This window comes from Peromyscus eremicus, unplaced genomic scaffold (assembly GCF_949786415.1).
Source record: "Peromyscus eremicus unplaced genomic scaffold, PerEre_H2_v1 PerEre#2#chr22_unloc_1, whole genome shotgun sequence".
NCBI classification, from domain to species: domain Eukaryota; kingdom Metazoa; phylum Chordata; class Mammalia; order Rodentia; family Cricetidae; genus Peromyscus; species Peromyscus eremicus.
The window spans coordinates 5,783,554-5,806,609 of record NW_026734286.1 but is presented as its reverse complement, the minus strand read 5'-3'; the positions used below and the strand labels follow the sequence as shown (position 1 = coordinate 5,806,609).

The following is a 23,056-nucleotide window of genomic DNA, read 5'->3' as shown; positions in this document are numbered from 1 at the left end:
TGTGTAGCTTTGCGCCTTTCCTGGAACTCACTTGGTAGCCCAGGCTGGCCTCGAACTCACAGAGATCTGCCTGGCTCTGCCTCCCGAGTGCTGGGATTAAAGGCGTATGCCACCACCGCCCGGCTCTTTTTTTTTTTTTAAAAGCTTGTGGGAATATCAGCTTAGATGAGTTCGGTTTGAATTGTAAGCTTTTCAGGATCCTAACAGGCTGGAAATGGCGGGGAAGGGCCTTCAGATGAACCTTAAAGATGGTTAGAGGTCGCTTCTGGTGGTGGGTGAGGTAGGTTTCTGAGCTGACAGAGGCCCCAGATAAATTTGCCAAAGGGGGAAAAAACATCAGCTTTATTGAGAGCCAGGGTCCCCTCCACACCCCTGCTCTTAGTTTTCAAAACACTTTTTCAGGTCAGCAACGCGAGGCTGCCTGGCGGGGGCCCCTTGCCGGTTGCTTACTCCTAGCTCCTTGAGGGGTTGCGCTCGAGCCAGATCCCGCAGGACCTGGGGAGGCTGGTTTCTGGGGTTCTCTGGAGAACTGGAGTGTGAGGGAGACCGAATGGATTGTAATGTCCCAACAGCGTCAGAGCTGAGCTTTGTGGAGGCAAGAAGTTGGGGGCTCTTTGGCGGGCTGGGCTGAGTGGGCACTGGGGGGAGCCTGGAGCAAGGGCTTTGTGGGATTCTAGGGTCAGGCTCGGTGGGGGCAGAGAGCTCGGGGTCCCCTTGGCAGCTGGGGTCTGCTGAAGATGCTTGCGGAGGGATGTCTGAGGGCGGCTGAGAACAGTTCACGGCGTAGCTTGCGGCCTCTAAAGATGGAGTGTCCTGCAGAGCTGTCAGGTCCCCTGGCAAGGACCAGGGCTGGAGTTCTGGGGATCGTTCATGCTCATCCTCTTCCGGTTGCCATGGTGACCTCGCTGGGATGTCAGGCTGGGCAGAGGTGGGGGGTTAGAGGTGGGGGGCAGGGGTGTGGTTGAGGTCAGGTGAGGATGGGACTGACAGGTGGGGAGGGCACCGTGAGAGTCTTGGGTCTTACCAGACTGAAGCAGCTCTCCGACGCCCCCTGCTGGCAGCAGTTTAAGCTCTGGCTGGCCCTCAGCCGGCCGCCACTCTTGGTTTCCATGCTCAGACTGTCTAGAATCTCGCTCAACAGATCCAGTTCTTCTCCAGACCCCAGAAAGCTGCCGTCTAGAGTTTCCTCTGCCCAGGGACTCTGGGTGTCCTCGGGGCTCAAGGCAGGGCTCCTGGAATGAGGATGGACATCCTGGGCTTCATTGGGCTGCTCCAGGGTCTGGAGGCACCCCTCCTCATCAGCCCCTTGTACCCCCAAACTTGACCTGCTTCATTTCTTACCTCTCGCCGAGGGGTTCAGAAGGTCCCTCTTCTCGCCTGAGTCTCCTGCTAGGGCGGAGGGGCCTGTTCTGAAAAAGATAAGGGAGGAAGAATGGGGAGGGGCCCAGGAGCTGCAGAATTCAGGGCTGGGGCTTTCCAGCTTGAATTGGAAAGAGAGCTAGGCATGTCGATGCGTGTCTGTCCTCTTAGCACTCTGCAGCCTGAGGCAGGAGCATCACTGCAAGTCTGAGCCCTGACTGGCTACACAGTGAGACTCCTCTAAAAACAGAACAAGGGCTGGGGTGAATGTCTGAGTTTGAGACGAGTCTGGTCTAAAAACAAACAAACAAAACCCCCCAAATCAGGGAGCTGAGAGAATGCAACTCAGTTGGTAGAGGGTTTGCCTGACATGCACAGGGTCCTGGGTTTGATCTCCAGCACCGTTTAAATTGGGTGTGGCGGAGCAGGAGTTCAAAGTCATACTTGGCTGTATAGTGAGTTTGAGAATAGCCTGGGCTACATTGGAGCCTCAACAAAGGGAAATAGTTTGGTGGACCCTGGGTATGAGTGGGGGATTTGGGGAGAATCTGTGTGTATGTGTGTGTGTGGGGGGATGGGAAGAGCAGGCGTCCTCACTCTGTGTGCGCGTGCATGTGTGCATGCAGTGGTGGAGATGGGCATCCTCACCTGCCCAAAGTGCTGGCTGATAGGCAGGCGCTGTTGCAGGCGATCTGAGCGGCTGACGAGGCTTGGGGTTCTCAGGGAGCCCCCCCTCTGCAGGCCAGAGTCTCCGTCCTGTGAAGGGATGCACATGTGGGCCGGGGTACCATGCCCACTCCCCTGAATTACCTGTGGGTGGGGAACTCGCCCTGGGTCGTCTTACCTTAGTCATAAGCAGGTTCTGCACCCCCTTCAAGCCACTCTTTGCCTAGGATGATGACCCAATACCGTTAGACCTGACACAGGGAGACAGACTTGGCTTCCCAGGACGGCAGTTTCCTGCCATCCACCCATCCTTGTGTCTTCCAAGCTATGTCTGTACCTTTGACTAATGCACAATGTTCCTGGAGGGAGTCACCCTGCCATAAACCAAAGGTTTGACCATCATGTGTCAGGGTTAAAAATCAAATGGACGGGAGACACTGCCAGCTGCCGCCATGAGTACCAACATGTAAGATACTGGTAAGCCATGAGCCATGTGGCAAGGTGTAGATTTATGGAAATGGGTTAATTTAAGATATAAGAACTAGGGGTTGGGGATTTAGCTCAGTGGTCGAGCGCTTGCCTAGCAAGCACAAGGCCCTGGGTTCGGTCCTTAGCTCCAGAAAAAAAAAAAAAAGATATAAGAACTAGATAACCAGAAGCCATACAGTTCATAAGAAAAAAAAAATCAAATGGAGGGATCTGAACTGTAAAAGCAGGTCTGAGGGAAATTTTGAGCTCCAGAATGCCCCTCCCTCCACCCAAAAAATCAAGAATGGAATCTAAGTAACAAAGGTAGTGAAATGATCTGGCTGTTAGTGTGTGTGTGTTTTATTGGGGGAGAGGAAACATGAGTCCTGGTATAACTATGGAGGACAGTGTACAACTCAGGTGTCAGTTCTCTGTGGATTCTAGGGAAGCCCTAAAGTTTATTATTAAAAAAATTCTATTTATTTATTTATTTTTTGAGGCAGGGTTTTTCTGTGTAGCCCTGGAACTAGCTCTATAGACCAGGCTGGCCTCGAACTCACAGAGATCCGCCTGCCTCTGCCTCCCGAGTGCTGGGATTAAAGGCGTGCGCCACCACCGCTGGGCTAACACAACCAACTTCTACAAGTTGTCCTCTGACCTCCACCCATGCACGATGGCACAAATACCCCAAATAAATAAATGAACCCCCCCAAAAAAACCCCGCAAGTTTATTGGGTGTGGTGGGGCACGACAATTCCAGCATTCAGGAGGCAGTGGCAGGTGGCTCTCTGTAAGTTCAAAGCCAGCCAGGGCCACATAGTGAGACCCTCTCTCCAAAACAAACTCCGAAGTGGAAAGTACATAAGAATGGCAGCCTCTGTCTTCTACATACATGCATACATACATGTACAACACAGAGACTCCCTCTGTCCCTTCCCCGTGGTCACCCTAGCCAAGAGGAACTGCCACCCAGCCCGGTCTCACCGATCGGTACATGTTCCTGACGGCTGGTCGGGTTTTGGCCTTCATTGAGTGCAGGAGGGCATCACCACCTTTCTGTAGGGGGTTGGGGGAGAAAGCACCAAAGGGGAGAACCTTGGGCCCCTGAGGTCACCAGGGCTGGACCCCACACTCCACTTCCCACCTCGGGTTATCTTCTGCTGGGCAGCCCTGCCCCCCTGTGCCTCCACCCGGGGGGTTAACCAAGCCTCTTCCTGGGGCCTGCGGTGAGAGAAGGAGCTGATGAAGTTGGTTACGGACGGGAACAGGGATGGATGGCTGTTGTTACCTTAAGACTATCTACCCAGAGCTGGTAGGATCGGAGGGCGCCTGGAGGAACGGAGAGAAGTGTGAGTACCAAGGCAGGCCTAAGCGTGGGGAGTCGATGGGGTAAGAGCCCCAGGGCTCACCTGAGGAAGCCCCACAGCAGGCAATGATCTCCTGCTCGAATTGGTCTGAGAAGCCTTCCCCAGCGTTGAGTTTCTCCAGTCGGGTTTCGATGAACTTGGGATAGGGGGGAGGGTCAGACACAAGCCCTAGGAAGTGCCTGTTGCTCCCTGAAGATGTGGAAGGCAGCCCGGCCAGGTCCCTCCCGGGGCCCCAGGAATCAGGAAAACTAAAGACTAGGCATCCAACTCGGCCCCTGAAGTCAAGATCTGTCCCCAAGTCCATCCTCGCCCCTCCCCCTAGGCCCCGCCCTCAGGGACCCACAGCCCAGCCTTTTTCCTCACGGTAGGCCAGGCCCCTAGGCCCCGCCCCCAGGGGCCAGCAGCCCGCCCTTCCCCCTAAGCCCCGCCCCCAGGGATACGCCCCCCTGGTCCTTACCTTAGGTCCCGCCCTCAGCCCCCCATTGGGAGCTCACCTGCTTGAATAGCTGCAGGTGCACCGCCCTCTTGTGGAAGGTCTGCAGCGGCGACCCCGGCTTCTGAGCCAAGAAAGCTTCTTCACTGAAGGTCACCGGCTGACCCTGGAAGAAGGATTCTTTCCAGAGCTGTTCTGTCTCCCACCATCTCTTTTTCAACCTCATAACATACCTAGCAAGCACTGACTGGGCGCCTACTGTGTACTCATGGGACACCTCATCCTCGTCTGTAACGTGGCTATCAGCATTAAATAATGTTGATAGTGTGGGAGGCTGAGGCAGGAGGATTGCTGCTGGGTTACATCGTGAGCTCCAGGGCAGCCTGGGCTACAAGAGACCCAGTCTCAAGAAAAAAAAAAAAAAATGAGAAGGTTCAGGAGTTCAAGGTCATCCTGGGCTGTGCATTGAGTTTGAGGCCTGCCTAGGCTACATGAGACCGTAAGCCACCAGGTGTTCTTAATGTTGTGACTTTTCCAGGGTCCTTCAAGAGGCCTGTCCTTGGGCATGTCCCCTCTTCACTTGCTCACCGGGATGCAGACAAGTGCGTCGCGGTACCCTCCGAAGAGCAGGGCCTGGGCTTTTAGGAAGAGTCGGGACACTCCTTCCCCGGGGCTCAGCGCCACCTTCCTCAGTCGAAGCCTCAGCAGGGATACCTGGCAACACAGGAGAGACCCTGAGATGGGCAGAGATGGAGGCTCCATCTTGAGGAGCAGGGGGTGGGAGGCGGCGGCACTAACAACGTCTGGGGGCAGCGCTCGCACGTCGTCAAAGGGCGTCTCCAGCGTGTTAGAGTCGGCGTTCAACACCACGACATCTTCCAGTGCCTTCTCCCGAACTCTCTGCAGGGGACAAATGAGGCTGTCATTCAGAGCCCCCCACAGAGCAGGGGCTCCGAGGAACTGGAGGGAGAGCAGGGAATCCCTCCCCAGCCCCAGCCTTGGGTGTTTCAGCGTTCACCTCAGCGAGACTAGCGTGGACTCCGATGAGGTAGGGCATGGGCGCGCTGTGGAGAGGACGGGAGGGAGGTACATGCCTTAAACCCCCAAGCCTTTCGCCTATGAGTGCCTTATGTAGCCCAGGCTAGCCTGGAACTCTTTATTTTCTTTTTTAACTTTTTGTGATAGGACCTCAATGTAGACCAGGCTGGCCTGGAACACAAAGAGATCCTCTTGCCTCTGTCTCCCAGGTGCTAAGATTAAAGGTTAGCAACACTCCAGGCTCTGCCCGGACTAACGTTCCTCAGCCCTCACCCCCTCTTTTCTCACCAGCAGTAATCCAGCAGGTGTGGGGGCAGTGTGGGAATCAAGACGTGCTCCCAGCGCATGGGGTAGAGCAAAGCACAGGACGCATGAACGCAGGCTGTCAGCTGGGGGTAAGGAGGAGGGAGGTGGTGGAATTAGGCCTTAGACTCCCCCACCGCCTGGGTTGCTAAGATGGGTGCTTCGACCTCCCCCATCTGTCCTGTCTCCTCCGCGAATTGCTGGGGAGCTGGGCGGAACTCAGACTCTCTAAGGAAGTAGAGACCAAAGATTTTGGGCAGTTACAGCTCCATGTGCTCAGATAAAAAATAACTCTTAAGTTTCATGTGGTGGTTCTGTAATCCTGGCCCTCATGAGTCGGAGCAGGGGGATTGATGTGAGTTTGAGACCAGACTCAGTTACAGAGCGAGTTCTAGGTCAGTGTGGACTGGAGTGAGACTGTCTCGAAAACAAAATAAAACAAACAAACAAATACCCCAACAGAACAGGATGGGTGTGATGGCTCAGAGAGTAAAGGATCCTGTGGCCAAGTCTGAGGACCTGAGTTCGACTCCCAGTGTCCCATATGGTAGAAGGAAAGATCCAACTCCTACAAGCTGTTCTCTGACCTACACACTCAGGCTGTGGAACACAGGGTCCTCACAAGCAAAATCAGTAAGATGTAATTTCACGAAGGCAACCACAGAACTAACCAACAAGCCCTCTGAACAGAACCAGTGCCGAGGATATGGCCCTGTAATGAAAGCTCGCCTACCCTGTGCAAAGCCCTGGGTCTCAACCCCAGAACCATAAAAACATAAAACCATAAAAAACATAGAGCTAAAAACCAGCCGGGCGGTGGTGACACAGGCCTTTAATCCCAGCACTCGGGAAGGCAGACAGGTGGATCTCTGTGAGTTCCTGGTCTATGGAGACAGTCCCAGGACAGCTAGGGCTACACAGTGAGACCCTGTCTTGAAAAAAACAAAACAAAAACAAAAACGCTGAACACAGAGAAACACGCTTGAGGGGCAGGAGAGGCGGCTCAGTGGTTAAAGCACCGACCACTCTTGCCCAGGAACCCGTTCTCAGCAACCACAAGGTTATTCCCAACGGCCTCTAACTCCAGTGCCGGGGGATCTTCTTCCGGCCTCTTCCAGCACCGCAGACAGACATACACATTAAAAAAAAAAATCTTAGAAAATAATGTAAAACGTAAAAGCAGAGCAGGAAATAAAAAATAAAATTATGTTTATTTGTGAGTGGGGTGTGTGTGTGTGTGTGTGTGTGTGTGTGTGTGCTCACTTGTGCACATTGGAGGACAACTCATAATAAGGTCTATCTTTCCTTCCACCATGTCTGCCGTACACACCTTTTCTCGCCCAACCATATCACTGGCTCTAGAATTGTTTTAAACATCCTTATTTATTTATTTGTTTGTTTGTTTGTTTACTGAGACCTGGGTCTCATGTATCAGGGCTAGCCTCAAGCTAGGTATTTCAGGGTGACCTTGAACTTCTGATTCTCCTGCCTCAGGCAGAGATTACAGGTGTGTTGCACCATGCCTGCCGGCCTGGTTGATGCCAGTTTAGGAATGGAACCCAGGGCTTCACGCTTGCTAGGCGAGCGCACTTTACCCACTGAGCCAAGGCCCCATCTTCGGGGTTGGGGGGACGGGGGGGGGGGGGGGGGGGGCGGCGGAGCTAGGCCACGTCTGGTCCTCAGTGGATGAGCCTGTCCTAGATCGTGCTACCAATGAGGAGGAGCCACTGTGGAGCCTCCTCAGATTGTTCCCACAGGGGTGGGGCTGAATGAAGGGATTTTAGAGTCAACCCTGAGGTCCCATGGGGGAGGAGATCCCTCCTCACCGTGCTGAGCTTGCTGGCGGTGAGCAAGACTCTCCTCTCAGCCAGCAGCGCCGCAAAGAGCCCCACGATGTTCTCATCCCTCACAGCGACCACCAGCTCCGTGAGATTCCTCTGGGGGATGGAGAGGCACAGCGGCAGGGCGTGGGGCGAAGAGCCGAGATTCACCGTCCTACCTTTTCCCCTTCACTCTGCCTTCTCCTTACGTTCTCAGGAATAGACGGCAGGCCGGCAGAATCCGGGTCCACAAAACAAGAAAGCTGGTGGGGGCACGGGGAGAAGAGTCAACCAGTCTGCACTGGTGATGGTGGCCTCACCTACGGCTTGGGGGTAGGGGTGGGGGTAGGGGGGCAGCTCCACTCACCAGCTTGCTATTCCCCAGGGCAGGAGGCAGGATCCCACACTGGCTCCAGATGGCCAAGCTGCTGCCCTGGAGGACAGGAGTAACTGTGTGGTGCCCCGGCTGGGCTCGCACCCTCCGCCGCCAGCAAGAAGCCAGAGCCAAAAACCTGGGGTTACTCACCATCTCTGGTTCCCCTGAAAACCCCGGTCCAGGAAGAGGGTGTTGTTGCAAGTTCTGTAGGAGTTCTTCAGCTTCTGAGACCTGGGGGATGCAGGAGGAGTTTGCCCTGGAGGGTCGATTTGGGATTCTGAGGGTCTCCTCTCAGGCTGTGGGATCCTGAGAACTGCCTCAGCTAGGGTGAGGTGATGGAAGGGCTGGAGTGGGAACTGAGGGTGGGGCTGCTCTCACTTGGTTCTGGGCTAGGAGGTCCCCCACAGTATTGAGGATCTTGTAGAACACTTCAAACCAGGGAAGGTGGCTGGAGAGAGAGAGAAGGCGGGGAGGGGTCAGGGTCTAGAAAGTGCCCCTGAGGGACCTTGTAATTTTACAAATTTATTGTTTGAGAATTTCATGTGTGCATGAAATCTACCCCCATCAAATCCACTCCCATCAAATCCACCCCATCAAATCCACCCCCATCAAATCCACCCCCATCTCCACCCCTTTAGTATCCCCCCCAACCTTCCCCTTTCAATTTCATGCAATGTTGTCTTTAAAACCTATTCTAGGCTGGGCGGTGGTGGCGCACGCCTTTAATCCCAGCACTCAGGAGGCAGAGCCAGGCGGATCTCTGTGAGTTCGAGGCCAGCCTGGACTACCAAGTAAGTGCCAGGAAAGGCGCAAAGCTACACAGAGAAACCCTGTCTCGAAAAACCCAAAAAAAAAAAAAAAAACAAAAACCTATTCAATCAGCCAAGTGTGGTGGCATACACCTTTAATCCCAGCTCTCAGGAGTCAGAGGCAGGAGGATCTCTGGCAGTTTGAGGCCATCCTGGTCTATATAATGAGTTCCAGGCCAGCCAGGGCTGCATAGTGAGACCCTGTCTCAAACCCCTGCCCCTCCCTCCAACAACAACAACAACAACAACAACAACAACAACAACAACAACCCCTCCCTGAGTCCACTTAGTGTTATCTGTAAGTACACGGGCGTAGAGCCATCCACTGGAGACTGCAAGCCTCCCAGGAGAAGAATGCTCTCTACCCCAGGACTTCACCAGCCCTGGCCCCCATGCTGGGGTCTGGGCTGGCGGCTTGAAGGCTTGCGGGTCTCGTGCCTCTGTGCGTTCGTGAGCATGGGTTCTGTAATGTCCAGGAGACACTGTTTCACTCTGGTCCTTCTGGACTTTATGGTCTCTCCGCCCTCACTTCCGAAATGGTCCCTCAGCCTTGTGTGGAGGGTGGTGATACACACATCCCGTTTGGGGCTGGACACTCTACGGTCCCTGCACTCTGACCAGTCGTGGGTTTCCGTGTCCGTCACGAGGCCTAGTGTCGGTTTCAGGTCCCCATGTCACCCACCTGAGGATACAGAGACAACTGCACGCACCGGCTCGCAGGCGGCAGAAGCCAAATCTGCGGTTGCCCAGCAGGTCAGTGAGGGCGAAGGTGAAATGCTGGACAGCAGCGCTGGGCGGCTCCCTGCAGGGGGAAAGGCTCTGGTGGAGACTGGGCATTTCTTGCCTGACTTCCTTGCTCTCCAGCCCTCCTGTCACACTCTGCAGATGGCCCGTGAATGCACGGTTTCTTTGTTCGCTTGACGTCTGAGCTCAGTATTCTGTGGGTCCCCTCCAGTCAGGAACTCCTGGAGGCTGTTCTCATAGCTCCATCACTAAGATGTGTGCCCTGTAAGACTGAAGGCCTCAGTTCTCGTCCCTATGCCCATCTTTGAAAAGAAAGAAAATCTGGAGGCCAGGGAGGTGGCTTGTCAGGAAAAGGGGCTTGCCATGCAAGCCTGGTGGCGAGGAGCCACGTGGTGGAAGGAGAGACCCAATTCCACAGAGTTATCCTTTGACCTTGGACTCCTGCGGTGCAGGCATCCCACACACCCCCACCACACACGCACAGAGTAATAATAGAATAGAATAAAATAAAATCTGGTGTACTGGTGAACACTTGGAACCCCGGAGCCAGGGAGGTAAATCATGAAAGCCCTGGGAGCCGATGGCTAGCCTGTCAAGCTTCCTTGAGGACCTCCAAGCCAGTGAGAGACCCTGTGTCGAACAAGGTGTATAGGGGCTGGAGAGACAGCCTGATGGTTAGAGCGCCATCCGCTCTCCCAGAGTTTGGTTCCCAGACCCACACGGTGGCTGACAATGTCTCAACTCCAGTTCCGGGGGATCTGATGCCCTCTTTTGACCTCCCTGGGCACCAGGCATGCATGTGGCGCGCAGACAAGCATGCAGGCAAAAATACAGGAAAGAAACCTAAACACAAAACCAAACCAAACCAATGTGGGGCTGGTGAGATGGTTCACATTAAAAAAAAGAGAAAGATGACCACGTGGTGGTGGCAGCGTCAGCGTCATCGGTGGAGTCACACACCTTTAATCCCAGAGGCTGAGGCAGGCAGATCTCTGAGTTCAAGGTCAACCTGGTTTACATAGTGAGTTCCAGAACAGCAAGGGCTATGTAGAGAGACCCTGTCTCAATAATAATAATAATAATAATAATAATAATAATAATAATAATAATAAATAAAAATAAATAAAATTTAAAAAAGAAAGAAAACTGTGGCCGGCTTCTGGGAAACAACATAGAATTTGCCTCTGACCTCCACATGCCAGCGCTCACCCATGAACACACACTTATGCTGACACCGAGTCCCCACTGAGGGACCGACCACCTGGCTTCAGTTCTTGGGTCTCTGGGTCCCTGTGCCTATAATTCTTTAGTTGTCAGGGTCCTTCTTGGAGTCCCCAAGAGCCTGGGAGTCCCCACCTCTCCGTCCCTTCCATACCTTTCTACGTCAAAAGGGAAACAGAACTTGGGCACCATCTGCATGGCCTCCTGGAGAGGGGAAGGAGCATTAACACAGGGCTCATGTCAGCCTCACCCCTCAGTTCAGGGTTCAAGGCCCACCCCTCTGTTGGGCCAGTCCTAGGGTGACAAAGATGCTTTCTGAATACCTGTTCCCGGAAGTCCGGCGGGAACTGCCGCAGGATCTGGGGATCTGCAGGGAGAGCAGCCGCTGAGCTCACATCCTCCCTCCCGACCTCAAGTCCTCCCTCCCATCCTTCCAGCCCCAGCCCTCTCAACTTACCCTCCTCCAAGGAGTGGGGGCGACCTGCTTCGAAGAACCAGTCAAACACAGCAGGGGGTTGTTTTCTGTGGGCATGGGGGGCTTTAGCGGGAGGGAGGGGCTCTGATTCTCGCATCTGTGCCTCTGTGTGTGTTCCCTGTTCTGAACATGTGTGTGTAACTAGGTGTGTCAGTGTGGGCACCCTGAGGGGTGGAGCTAAGAGTGAATGCAGCTGAAGGATGGGGGGGGGTAGGTAGAGAGGAGAAGGAAAAAGAGAGGAAGCCAGCATGGTGGCCATACCTTTAAGCCCAGGCAGATCTCTGTGGGTTCAAGGCCTGCCTGGTCTATATATGAGTTCCAGGTCAATCAGGGCTACATACTGAGACCCTGTCTCCAAAGACAGAACTAGAGACAGAGACAGAGAGAGCAGGGTAAGAGAAAGGATAGGGAGAGAGACTGAGGATATCTATCTATATCTATATATCTATATCTATATCTATCTATATCTATCTATCTATCTATCTATCTATCTATCTATCTATCTATCTATCTATATATATATATAGAGAGAGGAACGAAGCAAGAGAGATGGGGAGGGACACCAGTGCCTGGCCTGTGATGGTGTGTCTGAGTGTAAAAAGCACGTGTGTGTGTGTGTGTGTGTGTGTGTGTATGATGCACACTTGTGATTCTGTCTGGCGTCTGTCCCTTAAATCTGCGGGGCAGAACTGCAGGCTCAAGTATGTGCCGGGTGTCCTGTCTCTTTTCTCTCTGTGCCTCTGAGAATTTTTAAGGCTTGTCCTTGTGTTTCTGAAGGAGATTTTGTGAGGGAGGTCCACACTCCACAGCAGAGAAAGGAGAGCAAAGTGCACTGGCACTGAACTGTAAGCCCCGCAGCCTCCCCTTCCCTGTGCCTGCCTGCCTGCCTGCATCTTGAAGAAGATGCTGGGGCCTCAGTTGTCAGAGGCCGACACTCTTTCCCATCCCGTTACACCCAGACATGGGCTCCTCCAGCACCTCGTCGTCATGTGAACACAAGGCACCCATGAGCCCCCCACTAAGGTTGACACACGGTCTCCCACCATACCCTCTCACACCTATCCCCTCCGGAAACCACCTCCCTAAAACACCGCCCTTATGGGGGCGTCACGCTCCTAAAATCCCGGTCCTCATCACACAGATCTGGAGCCAGGAAAATCGAAGAGGAATGATGCACGGCCTGAACAGGTGCCTGAGGGTCCACCCCTGTGGGTGGGTGGCTGTGCCTCCTGGGCCCTCCCCTGCCGAAGCCCCAGCTACCACGGTTTTTTTTGTTTTGTTTTGTTTTTTCCCCATCTGAGGCCTGGCAATCTTGCAGTGCAGCATAGAGGGAAGCCAGCTCTTACTTCTCTGTGGATCCCATGGTCTCCGCAGGGCTGGCCCAGCTGGGCCCTTTCCCCCAGGCTCCTGGGGCTGGGGGAGCCTGTGCTTGCTTGGGGCAGGGCCCCTGATCTGCTCAGCTTCCTGTGTGGCTGAGAGAGGAAGTTTAACAGGGTGACGTTCCAGACGAAGGAGGCCCCTGCCCCCACCCGCTGTGAGCAACTCAGAAGTTCTGGCTTCCTAGCCTAGGTGGGGACAGGGTGGGTGAGGAGCAGGGCCAGGCTGGGAGATCCCCATGGTCACACCCAGATCCTTTCTTTCTGAGTCCCCTGAAAATCTGTGAAGACCACCCAGGTAATTTCCTGTTGTTTCATTTACAGGGGGGCAGCTACACTGAAGGGCAAAAGAGAGTCCCAGAGGGTGATTGCTGGAGTCATGCAGGAGTCCTGATGGAGATGCAGAGAGGTCCAGACCCAGGTAAGGTGATGCATGCGCATGTACACATACACACACCACATACACATAAATGCACACCCCCATCATACACACATGCACCTCTCACACATACACACACCACATACACATAAATGCACACCCCCATCATACACACATGCACCTCTCACACATACATACCTCATATACATACCTTATATATACACACACACCTCATATACATGCCCCATACACACCACACACACACACACACACACACACACACACACACACACACACCCTCATACATACACCTCACTGAGAGAGGTCACAGAACTGACTGAAGACAGGCCTGGGTGTTACCAAACTTAAGAGTCTCTGTCTGTACCCCAAGATGTTAAGTTTAGAACACTGGAGGTGTGGCTCAGTAGTTAAGAGTAAGGACTGCTCTTGCACAAGACGTGGGTTCTCTGTACTCACATGGGTGGTTCACAACCCCAGTTCCAGGGGATGTGACGCCTCTGGCTTCCACAAACCCATATACATAATTACAAATAAAATCAACATCCTATTTAAAAAAATATAGAAAAAATGATTAAAGAAAAGTCAAGCGTGGTTACCTATCCGTGAGAAACCAATTAAAACAACCCAATTAGCTACATCTTTAATCCCAGCACTCAGGAGGCAGAGGCAGGCAGAGCTCAGTGAATTTGGGGCCAGCCTGGGCTACATAGTAAGTTCCAGGACAGCCAGGGATATATAGTGAGACCCTGACTCAAGAACACTAAAAACCCAAACCAAACCAAATGCAGAAAAAGAGATGTATTGCCACATTGGGAGGAGAGACCAATCCAGGGCCCTCTCAGGCCCACCTTCCCAGTGTGGCCACACTGAACAAATCCTATTTGACTTCTTAGGGTACAGACTGTGGTCCCAACTTTAGTAACGAGAGCAGAGAGTAGACATCATGTTCCTGGTGTGCAAGGACTTATCCTGTATCTTGGGGTTGGTCTGGTCTAGCCTGGTCTGTTTGGCTCTGCAATCCCTGTGCCCCACCAACCCAAGATCTGGTCTTTGTTAAGTTTCAAACCCAGGACAAATGGCTGAGGTGCCGAGTTAACATATCAAAGTGGACCTGGCCTTCAGGTTCTCCCGGCACCCCTCAGTCCCTACCTATTATAGGTAGGCATGTATGGCTGGCATACCCTGCCCTCTACCCTGAACTCGCCAGCACAGGGGCTGGGCTGCCCTTCCCCCAGAGCCTCTTTCCTGTATAATCCAGACATTTTGGTCACACACCCTTCTTTTGGACCTATGGCCCCCTGGCTGCAGCACCTGGCTCCCCTCTCTCCCTTCTCCTTCCCCTTCCTGTCTCCTCACATGACCCAGCTCAGTCTGGTCATGTCCACTCTGGACTCTGACTATGCTCTCCCACACATCTACAATAAACCTTCTCCTCCGCCACTTCGGAGCAGCCGTGGCCTTTCCTGTTCTTTTTATTTTTTCTGTTCATTCAGTCTTCAGTGGCCCTCTTCCCACCCTGTGGGCCACTCCCCTCCCTGGCTGCCCTCAGAGAAGAAAATAAAATGAACAGAAAGCCATATCAAAGCAATGACTCTTTTATTGATGGGGGGGGGGCGGTCAGCAAAGAGCAGGGTGGGGTGGGCAGCGGGGAGGAGCTCTCTCTCTCACCCCAGGCCACAGGCCTCTCTTCCCTCTCCCTCCAGCGCTTCCCTGGTAAAGCCAAGCTGGTAGCAGCTAAACTAAGGCACAAGGGCAGGAACACACCGGGACTTACGGGAGCCAGAGTGAGGGTGCTGGCTGGGTCGGGAGTGGGGAGCTGTGAGGTCAAAGGTAAGGTAAGGTGAGAGGCGAAGGGGGCTTGAGGCATGGGTAAAATGTAAGTCAAGTCCTAGAGGGACATCTGGGGATGTCAGAGGTGGGTAATGAATGGTTCAGGAGTGCAGGGGAGGGGCTGTAGGATAAAAGACATGATTTTTAAGACCCAAGGACATGAAGAGTGTGTGTGTGGGGGGCTTATGGGTATTAGAAGAGGGCTGGAGAGAAGGTGGGGTTCAGGGGTTAAAGGTGAAGTAAGTAGAAGCAACCTGGGCTCTGGGCTTGGACGGTGCTAGCAGGGCCGATGACGAGGCTCACGGGGTCCAAGGTGGGGAGGCAGCTGCGGGCAGATGTGGAGTGTTCAGGGTCAAAGCTTTGCTGGTGTGCCCCCCGGGTCAGGGTGATGGGCAGGAGGAGGCCTAGGCCACCTCCTCTTCCGCCTCCTCCTCGAACTCGCCCTCCTCAGCCGTGGCATCCTGGTACTGCTGGTACTCGGACACCAGGTCGTTCATGTTGCTCTCGGCCTCGGTGAACTCCATCTCGTCCATGCCTTCGCCCGTGTACCAGTGCAGGAAGGCCTTGCGCCGGAACATGGCGGTGAACTGCTCCGAGATGCGCTTGAACAGCTCCTGGATGGCCGTGCTGTTGCCGATGAAGGTGGCTGCCATCTTCAGGCCCCGGGGCGGGATGTCACACACGGCTGTTTTGACGTTGTTGGGGATCCACTCCACGAAGTAGCTGCTGTTTTTGCTCTGCACACTTAGCATCTGCTCGTCCACCTCCTTCATGGACATCCGTCCCCGGAAGACAGCGGCCACGGTCAGGTAGCGGCCGTGTCGCGGGTCACACGCGGCCATCATGTTCTTAGCGTCGAACATCTGCTGAGTCAGCTCAGGAACGGTGAGGGCCCGGTACTGCTGGCTGCCCCGGCTGGTCAAGGGTGCGAATCCCGGCATGAAGAAGTGGAGACGAGGGAAGGGTACCATGTTCACCGCCAGCTTGCGAAGATCCGCATTGAGCTGGCCCGGGAAGCGCAGGCAGGTGGTCACCCCACTCATGGTGGCGGACACCAGGTGGTTGAGGTCCCCGTAGGTGGGGGTGGTGAGCTTGAGCGTGCGGAAGCAGATGTCGTACAGGGCCTCGTTGTCGATGCAGTAGGTCTCATCCGTGTTCTCCACCAGCTGGTGCACAGACAGCGTGGCGTTGTAGGGCTCCACCACCGTGTCAGACACCTTGGGCGATGGCACCACGCTGAACGTGTTCATGATCCTGTCTGGGAACTCCTCCCGGATCTTGCTGATGAGCAGGGTCCCCATGCCCGAGCCGGTGCCACCACCCAGCGAGTGGGTCAGCTGGAAGCCCTGGAGGCAGTCACAGCTTTCCGCCTCTTTGCGCACTACGTCCAGGACCGCATCCACCAACTCCGCGCCCTCGGTGTAGTGGCCCTTGGCCCAGTTGTTGCCGGCTCCGGATTGACCTGGCGAAGAGACAGGCTTGGATTCGCAGGCATGGGGAAGGGTGGACCCTCCAAACCGTCAGCGCTGAACCCTAGCATCTGAATCATTAGACAAGAAAATGACAGGAGTCCCCGGCCGGGCTCGGAGGGTAGAGGCCTGCCCATGAGGCCCTGGGTTCCCCTGCGTTCCCTCCTCACCAGGGCAGAAGCCAGATGTGCTAGCCTCATCTGTCATTCCAGCACTCAGGAGGTGGCGGCAGGAGGATCAGGCATGCAAGCCTAGCCACAGCTACATAGTGAGTTGAGGCCAGCCTGGGCTACATGAGACCCTGTCTCAGAAATTAATAAATGACACTGAAAAGGCTGGAAGAATAACGTTAACATTATTGTTATTTAATTATTGAATTTACTTTTGGGGACTGTGGTGGTTAATTTTATTTTATTTATTTTTGTTTTATTTTATTTATTATTATTATCATTATTATTATTATTTTGATAGCTGTGTAGCTTTGGAGCCTATCTTGGAATTAGCTCCGTAGACCAGGCTGGCCTCAAACTCACAAAGATCTGCCTGCCTCTGCCTCCCAAGTGCTGGGATTAAAGGCGTGCACCACCACCCACCGCCCAGCTTATTTTTATTTTAATAGCGTTATTTTAGCTGGGTGTGGTGGTGTGCGTCTCAGCACTGGGGAGGTAGATCAGGTGGAGCTCTGTGAGTTCAAGGCCAGTCTGGTCCACATATCGAGTTCTAGGACAGCCAGGGCTACATAGTGAGACTTCAAACAAACAAACAAACAAACAAACAAACAAACAAACAAAGCTCTATTCTTATGCATGCGCACAAAAGTACATGTTTCCCTGCAGACCAGCAGAAGGTGTCAGATTCCCCAGAGCTGGAGTTACAGGTGGTTGTGGGCCACCTGATGTGGGTGCTGGGAACCCTTGGGTCATTTGGAAAACAGCAGTGCTCTTAACCACTGAGCCATCTCTCTACCACTAACCCCCCAAACTGTTTTTCTTAGGTGGGTTTATTTTATTTATTTATTTTTGGTTTTTTGAGACAGGGTTTCTCTGTGTAGCCCTGGCTGTCCTGGAACTCCCTCTGTAGCCCAGACTGGCCTTGAACTCACAGAGATCCGCCTGCCTCTGCCTCCCAGTGCTGGGATTAAAGTCATGCACCACCACCGCCCGGCCTTATTTTTTTATATAGATTCTCATCATGTGGCTCTGGCTGCTTATGGACTCTGTCTGTCTGCTAAGTGCTTTGATGACTGGGATAGGCTGCCATGCCAGGCTTGGATTATTTCTTTATTTAATAACAGGGTCTCAAACCCCATGTGTAGCCAAGGATACCCCTGAACTCCTGACCCTCCTGCTCCGCTGAGTGCTGAGATGTTGATAGATATCAGGAAACCCAGTTTCTATGGTGCTGGCCGCAGACCCAGGGCTTTGTGCATGCCAGGGGAGTGCTCACCGGGCCCAGTTCCCTCCTGCCTCTACCTCCTTCTGTGCCCCCCACTCCCTCTGCCCCAGCCACACAGGCCTCCTGGTGGCTCTTTTGTCACACCAGGCTCCAGATCTATTTTTCAGCCAAGACATAAAATTTATACACATTTGTGGGGGGGCACATTGTATTTTAATGCAGGGCTATACTGTCCAATGTTTGAATTAGGATAAAGGTATCAACTTCCTCAAACAGACATCACTGTTTTATTTATCCTACAAACATTTAAAGTCTTTCCCCTCAGCTGCTTGAGATTCTGTATATTGTCACTGTCTGCAGTAACCCTACTGTGTAATTCTAACACAGCAAACTTATTATTAACAACAGTCACTTAATAGGCATAAATAGTAGTTGATACTTTATTATCAAACAATCATTATTATTAGGATGTAATTAATTTAATTATATAGTTATTTTTCAAATTTTATTTTATTCTTTAATTTACTTAATTTCTCCTCCCCCCCCCCCCCAGACAGGGTCTCACTATGTAGCCCTGGCTGTCTTGGAACTCCTCTGTAGACCAGGCTGGCCTTGAACTCAGATCCTCTAGCCCTGCCTCTCGTGTGCACCACCATGCCCAGCTTATCTTATTCGTACTTTTTATGTGGGTGAATGTTTTGCCTGCACGTTTGTCTGTGCACCATGAGTGCAGTGCCCTCAGAGGCCAGAGTTGAAGATGGTTGAAGGGTCACCAGGGTCCTGGGAGACAAACAGGGTCCCCTGCTAGAGCAGAGTGCTGTCAACGGTTAAGTCATCTCTCCAGCGCCGATTATTACGTGCTATAACAATTATTATATTTAATAGTAAGTGTTTCAGTTTCGCCACACCTTCATCCAGAAGCTAGAGGGCTCCTACAAAAAGCTCAATAAAACCATCCCCCATAAGCTTGAAAAATCTCTGTTCCTCCCAGGAGTGCCCAGACCGGGCTGCGACCTTTCACGTCTGTGCTCCCTGCAGCAGCCAGAGGGCGCCCGTGAGCTGAGTCCGTCCCAGCTGTCCCTCTCCCCCCTCCCCACTTCCTCCCCACCCTGTAGCCCACAAGTTCCACTCGCCCTGCCCTGTTCCCTCCTGCCTCGACCTCCACCTCTCCTCATTCCCTCTGCTAGAGTCACGCGGGCCTCCTGGATGCTTCTTCATCAGCTCTGGGACCTTTGCACCAGTGCCTGGAATTCCTTCTCTACCTGTATTCACACGGCCCCTCCCTCACCTCTAGCAGGCCTCTGCTCCATGTCACCTGTGTGTGAGTGTATGCCTCTGTGTGTGTGTGTGTGTGTGTGTGTATGTGTGTGTGTGTGTGTGTGTGTGTGTGTGTGTGTATGTGTGTGTGTGTGTGTGTGTGTGTGTATGTGTGTGTGTGTGTGTGTGTGTGCCCGTGTATGCACACGCCTAGGAGGCCAATGTCTGGTGTCTTCCTCTATCTCTCTCCACTTTATTTATTTATTTATTTATTTATTTAATTTATTATTAAGACAGGGTCTCTCACATGGCTAGACTGGCCTGCCAGCGAGCTCCAGGGTTTCACCTGTCACTGTTCTCCCCAGAGCTAGCGTTACAGACATGAATTCCTGTACTTGTATTTTCAAATGGGTGCTTGGGACTTGAACTCACATCTTCATGCTTGCACACCAAGCAACTGAGTCATCTCCCCAAGCCTTTTAATCTTTTCCTTTCTTTCTTTTCTCTCTGCCTTCCTTTCTTATTTCCTCCTCCTCTCTGTCTCTCTCTGGGACACACGCACACTTTGTGTGCATGCTCTTTGGCCCACCTCCCATTTTTGTATCTTTCTCTCCTCAGCCATTTCCGGAGGACCTTTATGCACCATACCCACACCGGCCACAGTTATCTTCCACAAACTTTGTATCCATCAGAGAGGGAAACTCCCTGCCCAAGGTCGCTAGCTGCCTGCTTGCTCCCACTCTGACCGGCTGCCATCCCCGTGGAGCTGACATTCTAAGGACAGATTGGAGATGGATTGCTGAACACCAGCCCTGTGGTCGTGGACTGACTCCTCTCCTAATTGGAAGATGAGCTCAGAGCCCTTCTAGAAAAGTATGGTGTCTACACGGAACCTGCTCACATCCTTCCTACATACACCATCTCCAGAGGGCTGGGGCTGGGGCTCAGTCACTACAGTGCTCCTCTGGCATGCAGGAAGCCCTGGGCTCCACCCCCAGCAGCACAGAAACCCACCTGCCATCCCAGAACTGGGAAGGCGGCAGCAGGAGAATCAGGAATTCATGGTCACCTTAAGCCACGTAAGCTAGTTCAAGGCCAGCCTCCGCTATATGGCCAGTTGGAGGCTGCCCTGTCCCCTCCGAGTCTGCAGCAATCACTGTGGGCTCTTTGGTGCTAATTAGAAATGAAAACAAACATGTGTGCCCACACCGGACAGGGACTCACCAAACACAAAGTTGTCTGGCCGGAAGATCTGGCCGAAAGGGCCAGAGCGGACGGAGTCCATGGTGCCGGGTTCCAGGTCAACCAGCACGGCTCTGGGAACATAATTTCCACCTGTGGAGACGGCAGATGGATGAAGGCTGGGGTGAGCGCCAGGCCCAGCAGGCTCCTGGGCACATCCTGTCCCTTCCTGCCAGGTCCCCCCCCCCACCCCGGGCAGAAGGTGTCCACCCCACTGGCCACCCTACCTGTGGCCTCATTGTAGTAGACATTGATTCTTTCCAGCTGGAGGTCACTATCCCCATGATAGGTCCCGGTGGGGTCGATGCCGTGTTCGTCACTGATAACTTCCCAGAACTAGGGAGAGACGTGTGATGGCAAAGTTGAGTAGATTTTCCTTTTGTTACTGTTTAAAAACAGTTTACTTCATGTGGGTGAGCCTCACGCCACATGCTTGAGTGGAGGCCAGAGGACAACTTGCCAGAGGCCCTTCTTCCTTTCCGGCACATGGAGATCAAACTTGGCAGTCAGCACCTTAGGAGCCATGCTGCCTGCCCTACTGTTTGTTTGTTTGATGCGGGGATGGGTGACGGGAAGGGTTGAGTAGCTTTTTTTGATTTGCTGTTTTTTTTTTTTTTTAAATCGTTGTTTATTATTTTTTAGGCAGGGTCTCCTATAGCCCAGGCTAGCCTGAAAGTCACTAGATAGCCTAGGATGATATTGAACTCCTGCCTCCACCTCCCTAGTGGCTGGGGTGACAGGTATGTACCACAACACCTGGGCAAAGGCTCTACCCACTGAGCGACACTGCCCCTATTTATTTATTTATTTATTTACTTACTTACTTACTTACTTACTTACTTACTTACTTACTTACTTACTTATTAATTTGTTAACACAGGGTTTCACATAGCCCAGGCTGACCTCCAACTTACTGTGTATGAGAGGCTGTTTTTGGGCTCCTGCCCCTACCTCCCAAGTGCTAGGACTGGGACACAATGACAGTCGGGAAGGACGGGCTGAGAGATGCTGTGTCTGGAACACCCTTAAAACCACTTCTCCAGTTCCTGACCGCTCTCCTGCTAGGTGACTGGGGAACTCAAAGCCACAGCTAGCATGAGCCAGCAAGAAGTGGGGGGTAGGGACAGGATGGGCCCCACCAGAGCCACTCGGTGCCACCCCATCCCGGCGGCAGCCCTGGGAGGAGGGGCCGTGCCTCTTTGTGCCGGCAGCTGAGGGTGACAGTGGCCCAGCTGTGAGGCCAGCTGTGGCCAAGGGACACAAGGCCAGGCCCTGCCCCCATCACCGGCCTCTTTGTTCCCGGCCTGGCTCTGTCCTGGCTCCCCTCCCCCACCACCCTGGGATGCAGACTTCCTGGGGGAGTCTTAGGGGAGCCGAAGACCCCTCTCTGCGCCCCTCCCGTCGCCACCCCTCCCTCAGCCCCGCGCACCTTGGCCCCGATCTGGTTGCCGCACTGCCCGGCTTGCAGGTGCACGATCTCTCGCATGGTGGTGGTGGTGCTGCTGGTAGCAGCGGATGGACTGGTGTCGACGGGCGGGCCGCTGTGGCTCTGGCTCAGGAGACTGGGTGAGGTGGCGGCTGCGGAGCCTGTCTCTGCGCCCCCGGGCGCCTCTATATCAGCGGAGCCGTTGGCGCGTCACCGCCCGGGTCACCCGCAAGCTCCGCCTCCTGGGCCCGCCTGGGATGCTCGCAGTGAAGGATGGAGGGAGGATAGGGGGAGTATGGAGGGAGGGGCCTGGGGATGTAGGAATCTCCCCCGGCAAGCACCTTCTCTGAGACCTCAGGGTCCTGGTATATCCCCACTCCAGCTTCCAGGTGCCATCAGTGATTCTCGGTCCTCTCCACTCGGGTTTCATAGAGACTGCTTGGAGAGGTGCCGCGGGGTTTTAGAAACACCACCTAGGACAGCGCCCCCCACCCCAGTCCCTCCTCGGTGTCTGCTGCTTCTTCCCTCTCCACCCCAGCCGAGACCCCCTACTTCCTCAGAACCTTTGTATAGGCAGGGAAGGGTGGTGGCTCTGAGCCCCAGGATCTCCAGAGGGGAGATTTGGTGGCAGGTGTGTGTGGGAGATACTACTGGTTCCTGGGGGTCTCTTCTGGAACCTTCTACAGTTTTCCTTCCGTGTTTGCAAAGGATGCTTGTGCACGCTGGGGACTGTTCTGAGGAGCCCTGGAAGGCCCTAGAACTCCCTTGGGTCTCTTGAAAGATGGATATCACCCCCAGGAGGGCTTGGAGACTAAAATAAGAGGGCTAAGACTCACAGCTGGACCCCACAAATAGAAGGGTGCTTCCTCCACATCAACATGTCTTTGCTTTAGTGTTGATAATTATTTCTTTAATTACAGGGTTCCCTATGTAGCTCAGGCTGGCCTGGAACTCACTATGTAGCCCAGGCTAGCCTTGAACTCATGAACTTTCTGCCTTCAGCCTTTGGAATGCTGGGATTACAGGTGATCAACAGCATACCTGGCCTTGAAGTGACATCTAAAACATCTGTGAGTTCACGAGTTTGTCCCAGCACATTTGGAAATCTGAGGGCGGCCATTTATCTTCCGTCTGGTCCCAGACAGGGCCTTTCTTCTTGGACTCCCAGATTCTAGGGCTCTTCTGCTTTCTCCTCCTACCCTCTGTAGGGTCTCTGGGGTTACACATACTCCTTGCTGTGTTCCTGGCTTTTATGTAGGTTTGAGGGATTTGAACTCAGGTCCTCAGGTTTGTGAAAGTGCTTTCACCCATCCAGCCCCCTCCCTCATCTGAGGTAGGTTTTCACGAAGCCCAAGCTGGCCTTCCTCTTGATTAGCAGCCAAGGGTGACCTTGAACTCCTGATCCTTCTGCCTCTACCTCTGGAGTGCTGGAGTGCTGGGATGTCAGGTGTGCCCTGCCATGGCCTGGGTTTATATGGCGTTGGGCGTGGGACTCGGCCTCAGGCATGCTGGGCGAGTGTTCGGTCCACCATGCTGTTTCTTCCTCACGGCAGACCCCACTGTGGTATTGCCAGCTGGCCCA

At 53.6% G+C, this 23,056-nt stretch overlaps 2 protein-coding genes across 7 annotated transcripts; both read right to left on the bottom strand.

Moving 5' to 3' along the window:
- Window positions 1-366: 366 nt before the first annotated feature.
- Dennd1c (DENN domain containing 1C) lies at window positions 367-12,442 on the bottom strand. 6 transcript variants are annotated; one of them, XM_059251736.1, is made up of 24 exons: window positions 12,426-12,442; window positions 11,062-11,126; window positions 10,928-10,971; window positions 10,759-10,808; window positions 9,322-9,441; window positions 8,209-8,278; window positions 7,981-8,061; window positions 7,822-7,887; window positions 7,664-7,717; window positions 7,461-7,571; window positions 5,620-5,720; window positions 5,312-5,357; window positions 5,092-5,193; window positions 4,882-5,007; window positions 4,355-4,459; window positions 3,903-3,996; window positions 3,782-3,822; window positions 3,478-3,549; window positions 2,370-2,399; window positions 2,204-2,248; window positions 2,008-2,115; window positions 1,342-1,409; window positions 1,025-1,232; window positions 367-918 (listed from the first exon to the last, which is right to left on the bottom strand). In XM_059251736.1, exons 1-24 carry the CDS (start codon window positions 12,440-12,442, stop codon window positions 379-381), a joined length of 2,364 nt encoding a protein of 787 aa, XP_059107719.1. In that variant the 3' UTR covers window positions 367-378. The 6 variants fall into 6 exon arrangements, with proteins under 6 accessions (XP_059107719.1, XP_059107715.1, XP_059107717.1 ...); XM_059251732.1 differs by lacking the exon at window positions 2,370-2,399 and having other exon boundaries at window positions 5,312-5,375; XM_059251734.1 differs by lacking the exon at window positions 2,370-2,399 and having other exon boundaries at window positions 5,095-5,193; window positions 5,312-5,375.
- A 1,986-nt stretch (window positions 12,443-14,428) lies between these two features.
- Tubb4a (tubulin beta 4A class IVa) lies at window positions 14,429-21,656 on the bottom strand. The gene is made up of 4 exons (XM_059251898.1): window positions 21,478-21,656; window positions 20,276-20,384; window positions 20,031-20,141; window positions 14,429-16,147 (listed from the first exon to the last, which is right to left on the bottom strand). Exons 1-4 carry the CDS (start codon window positions 21,532-21,534, stop codon window positions 15,090-15,092), a joined length of 1,335 nt encoding a protein of 444 aa, XP_059107881.1. The 5' UTR covers window positions 21,535-21,656; the 3' UTR covers window positions 14,429-15,089.
- Between the last annotated feature and the right edge of the window lie 1,400 nt (window positions 21,657-23,056).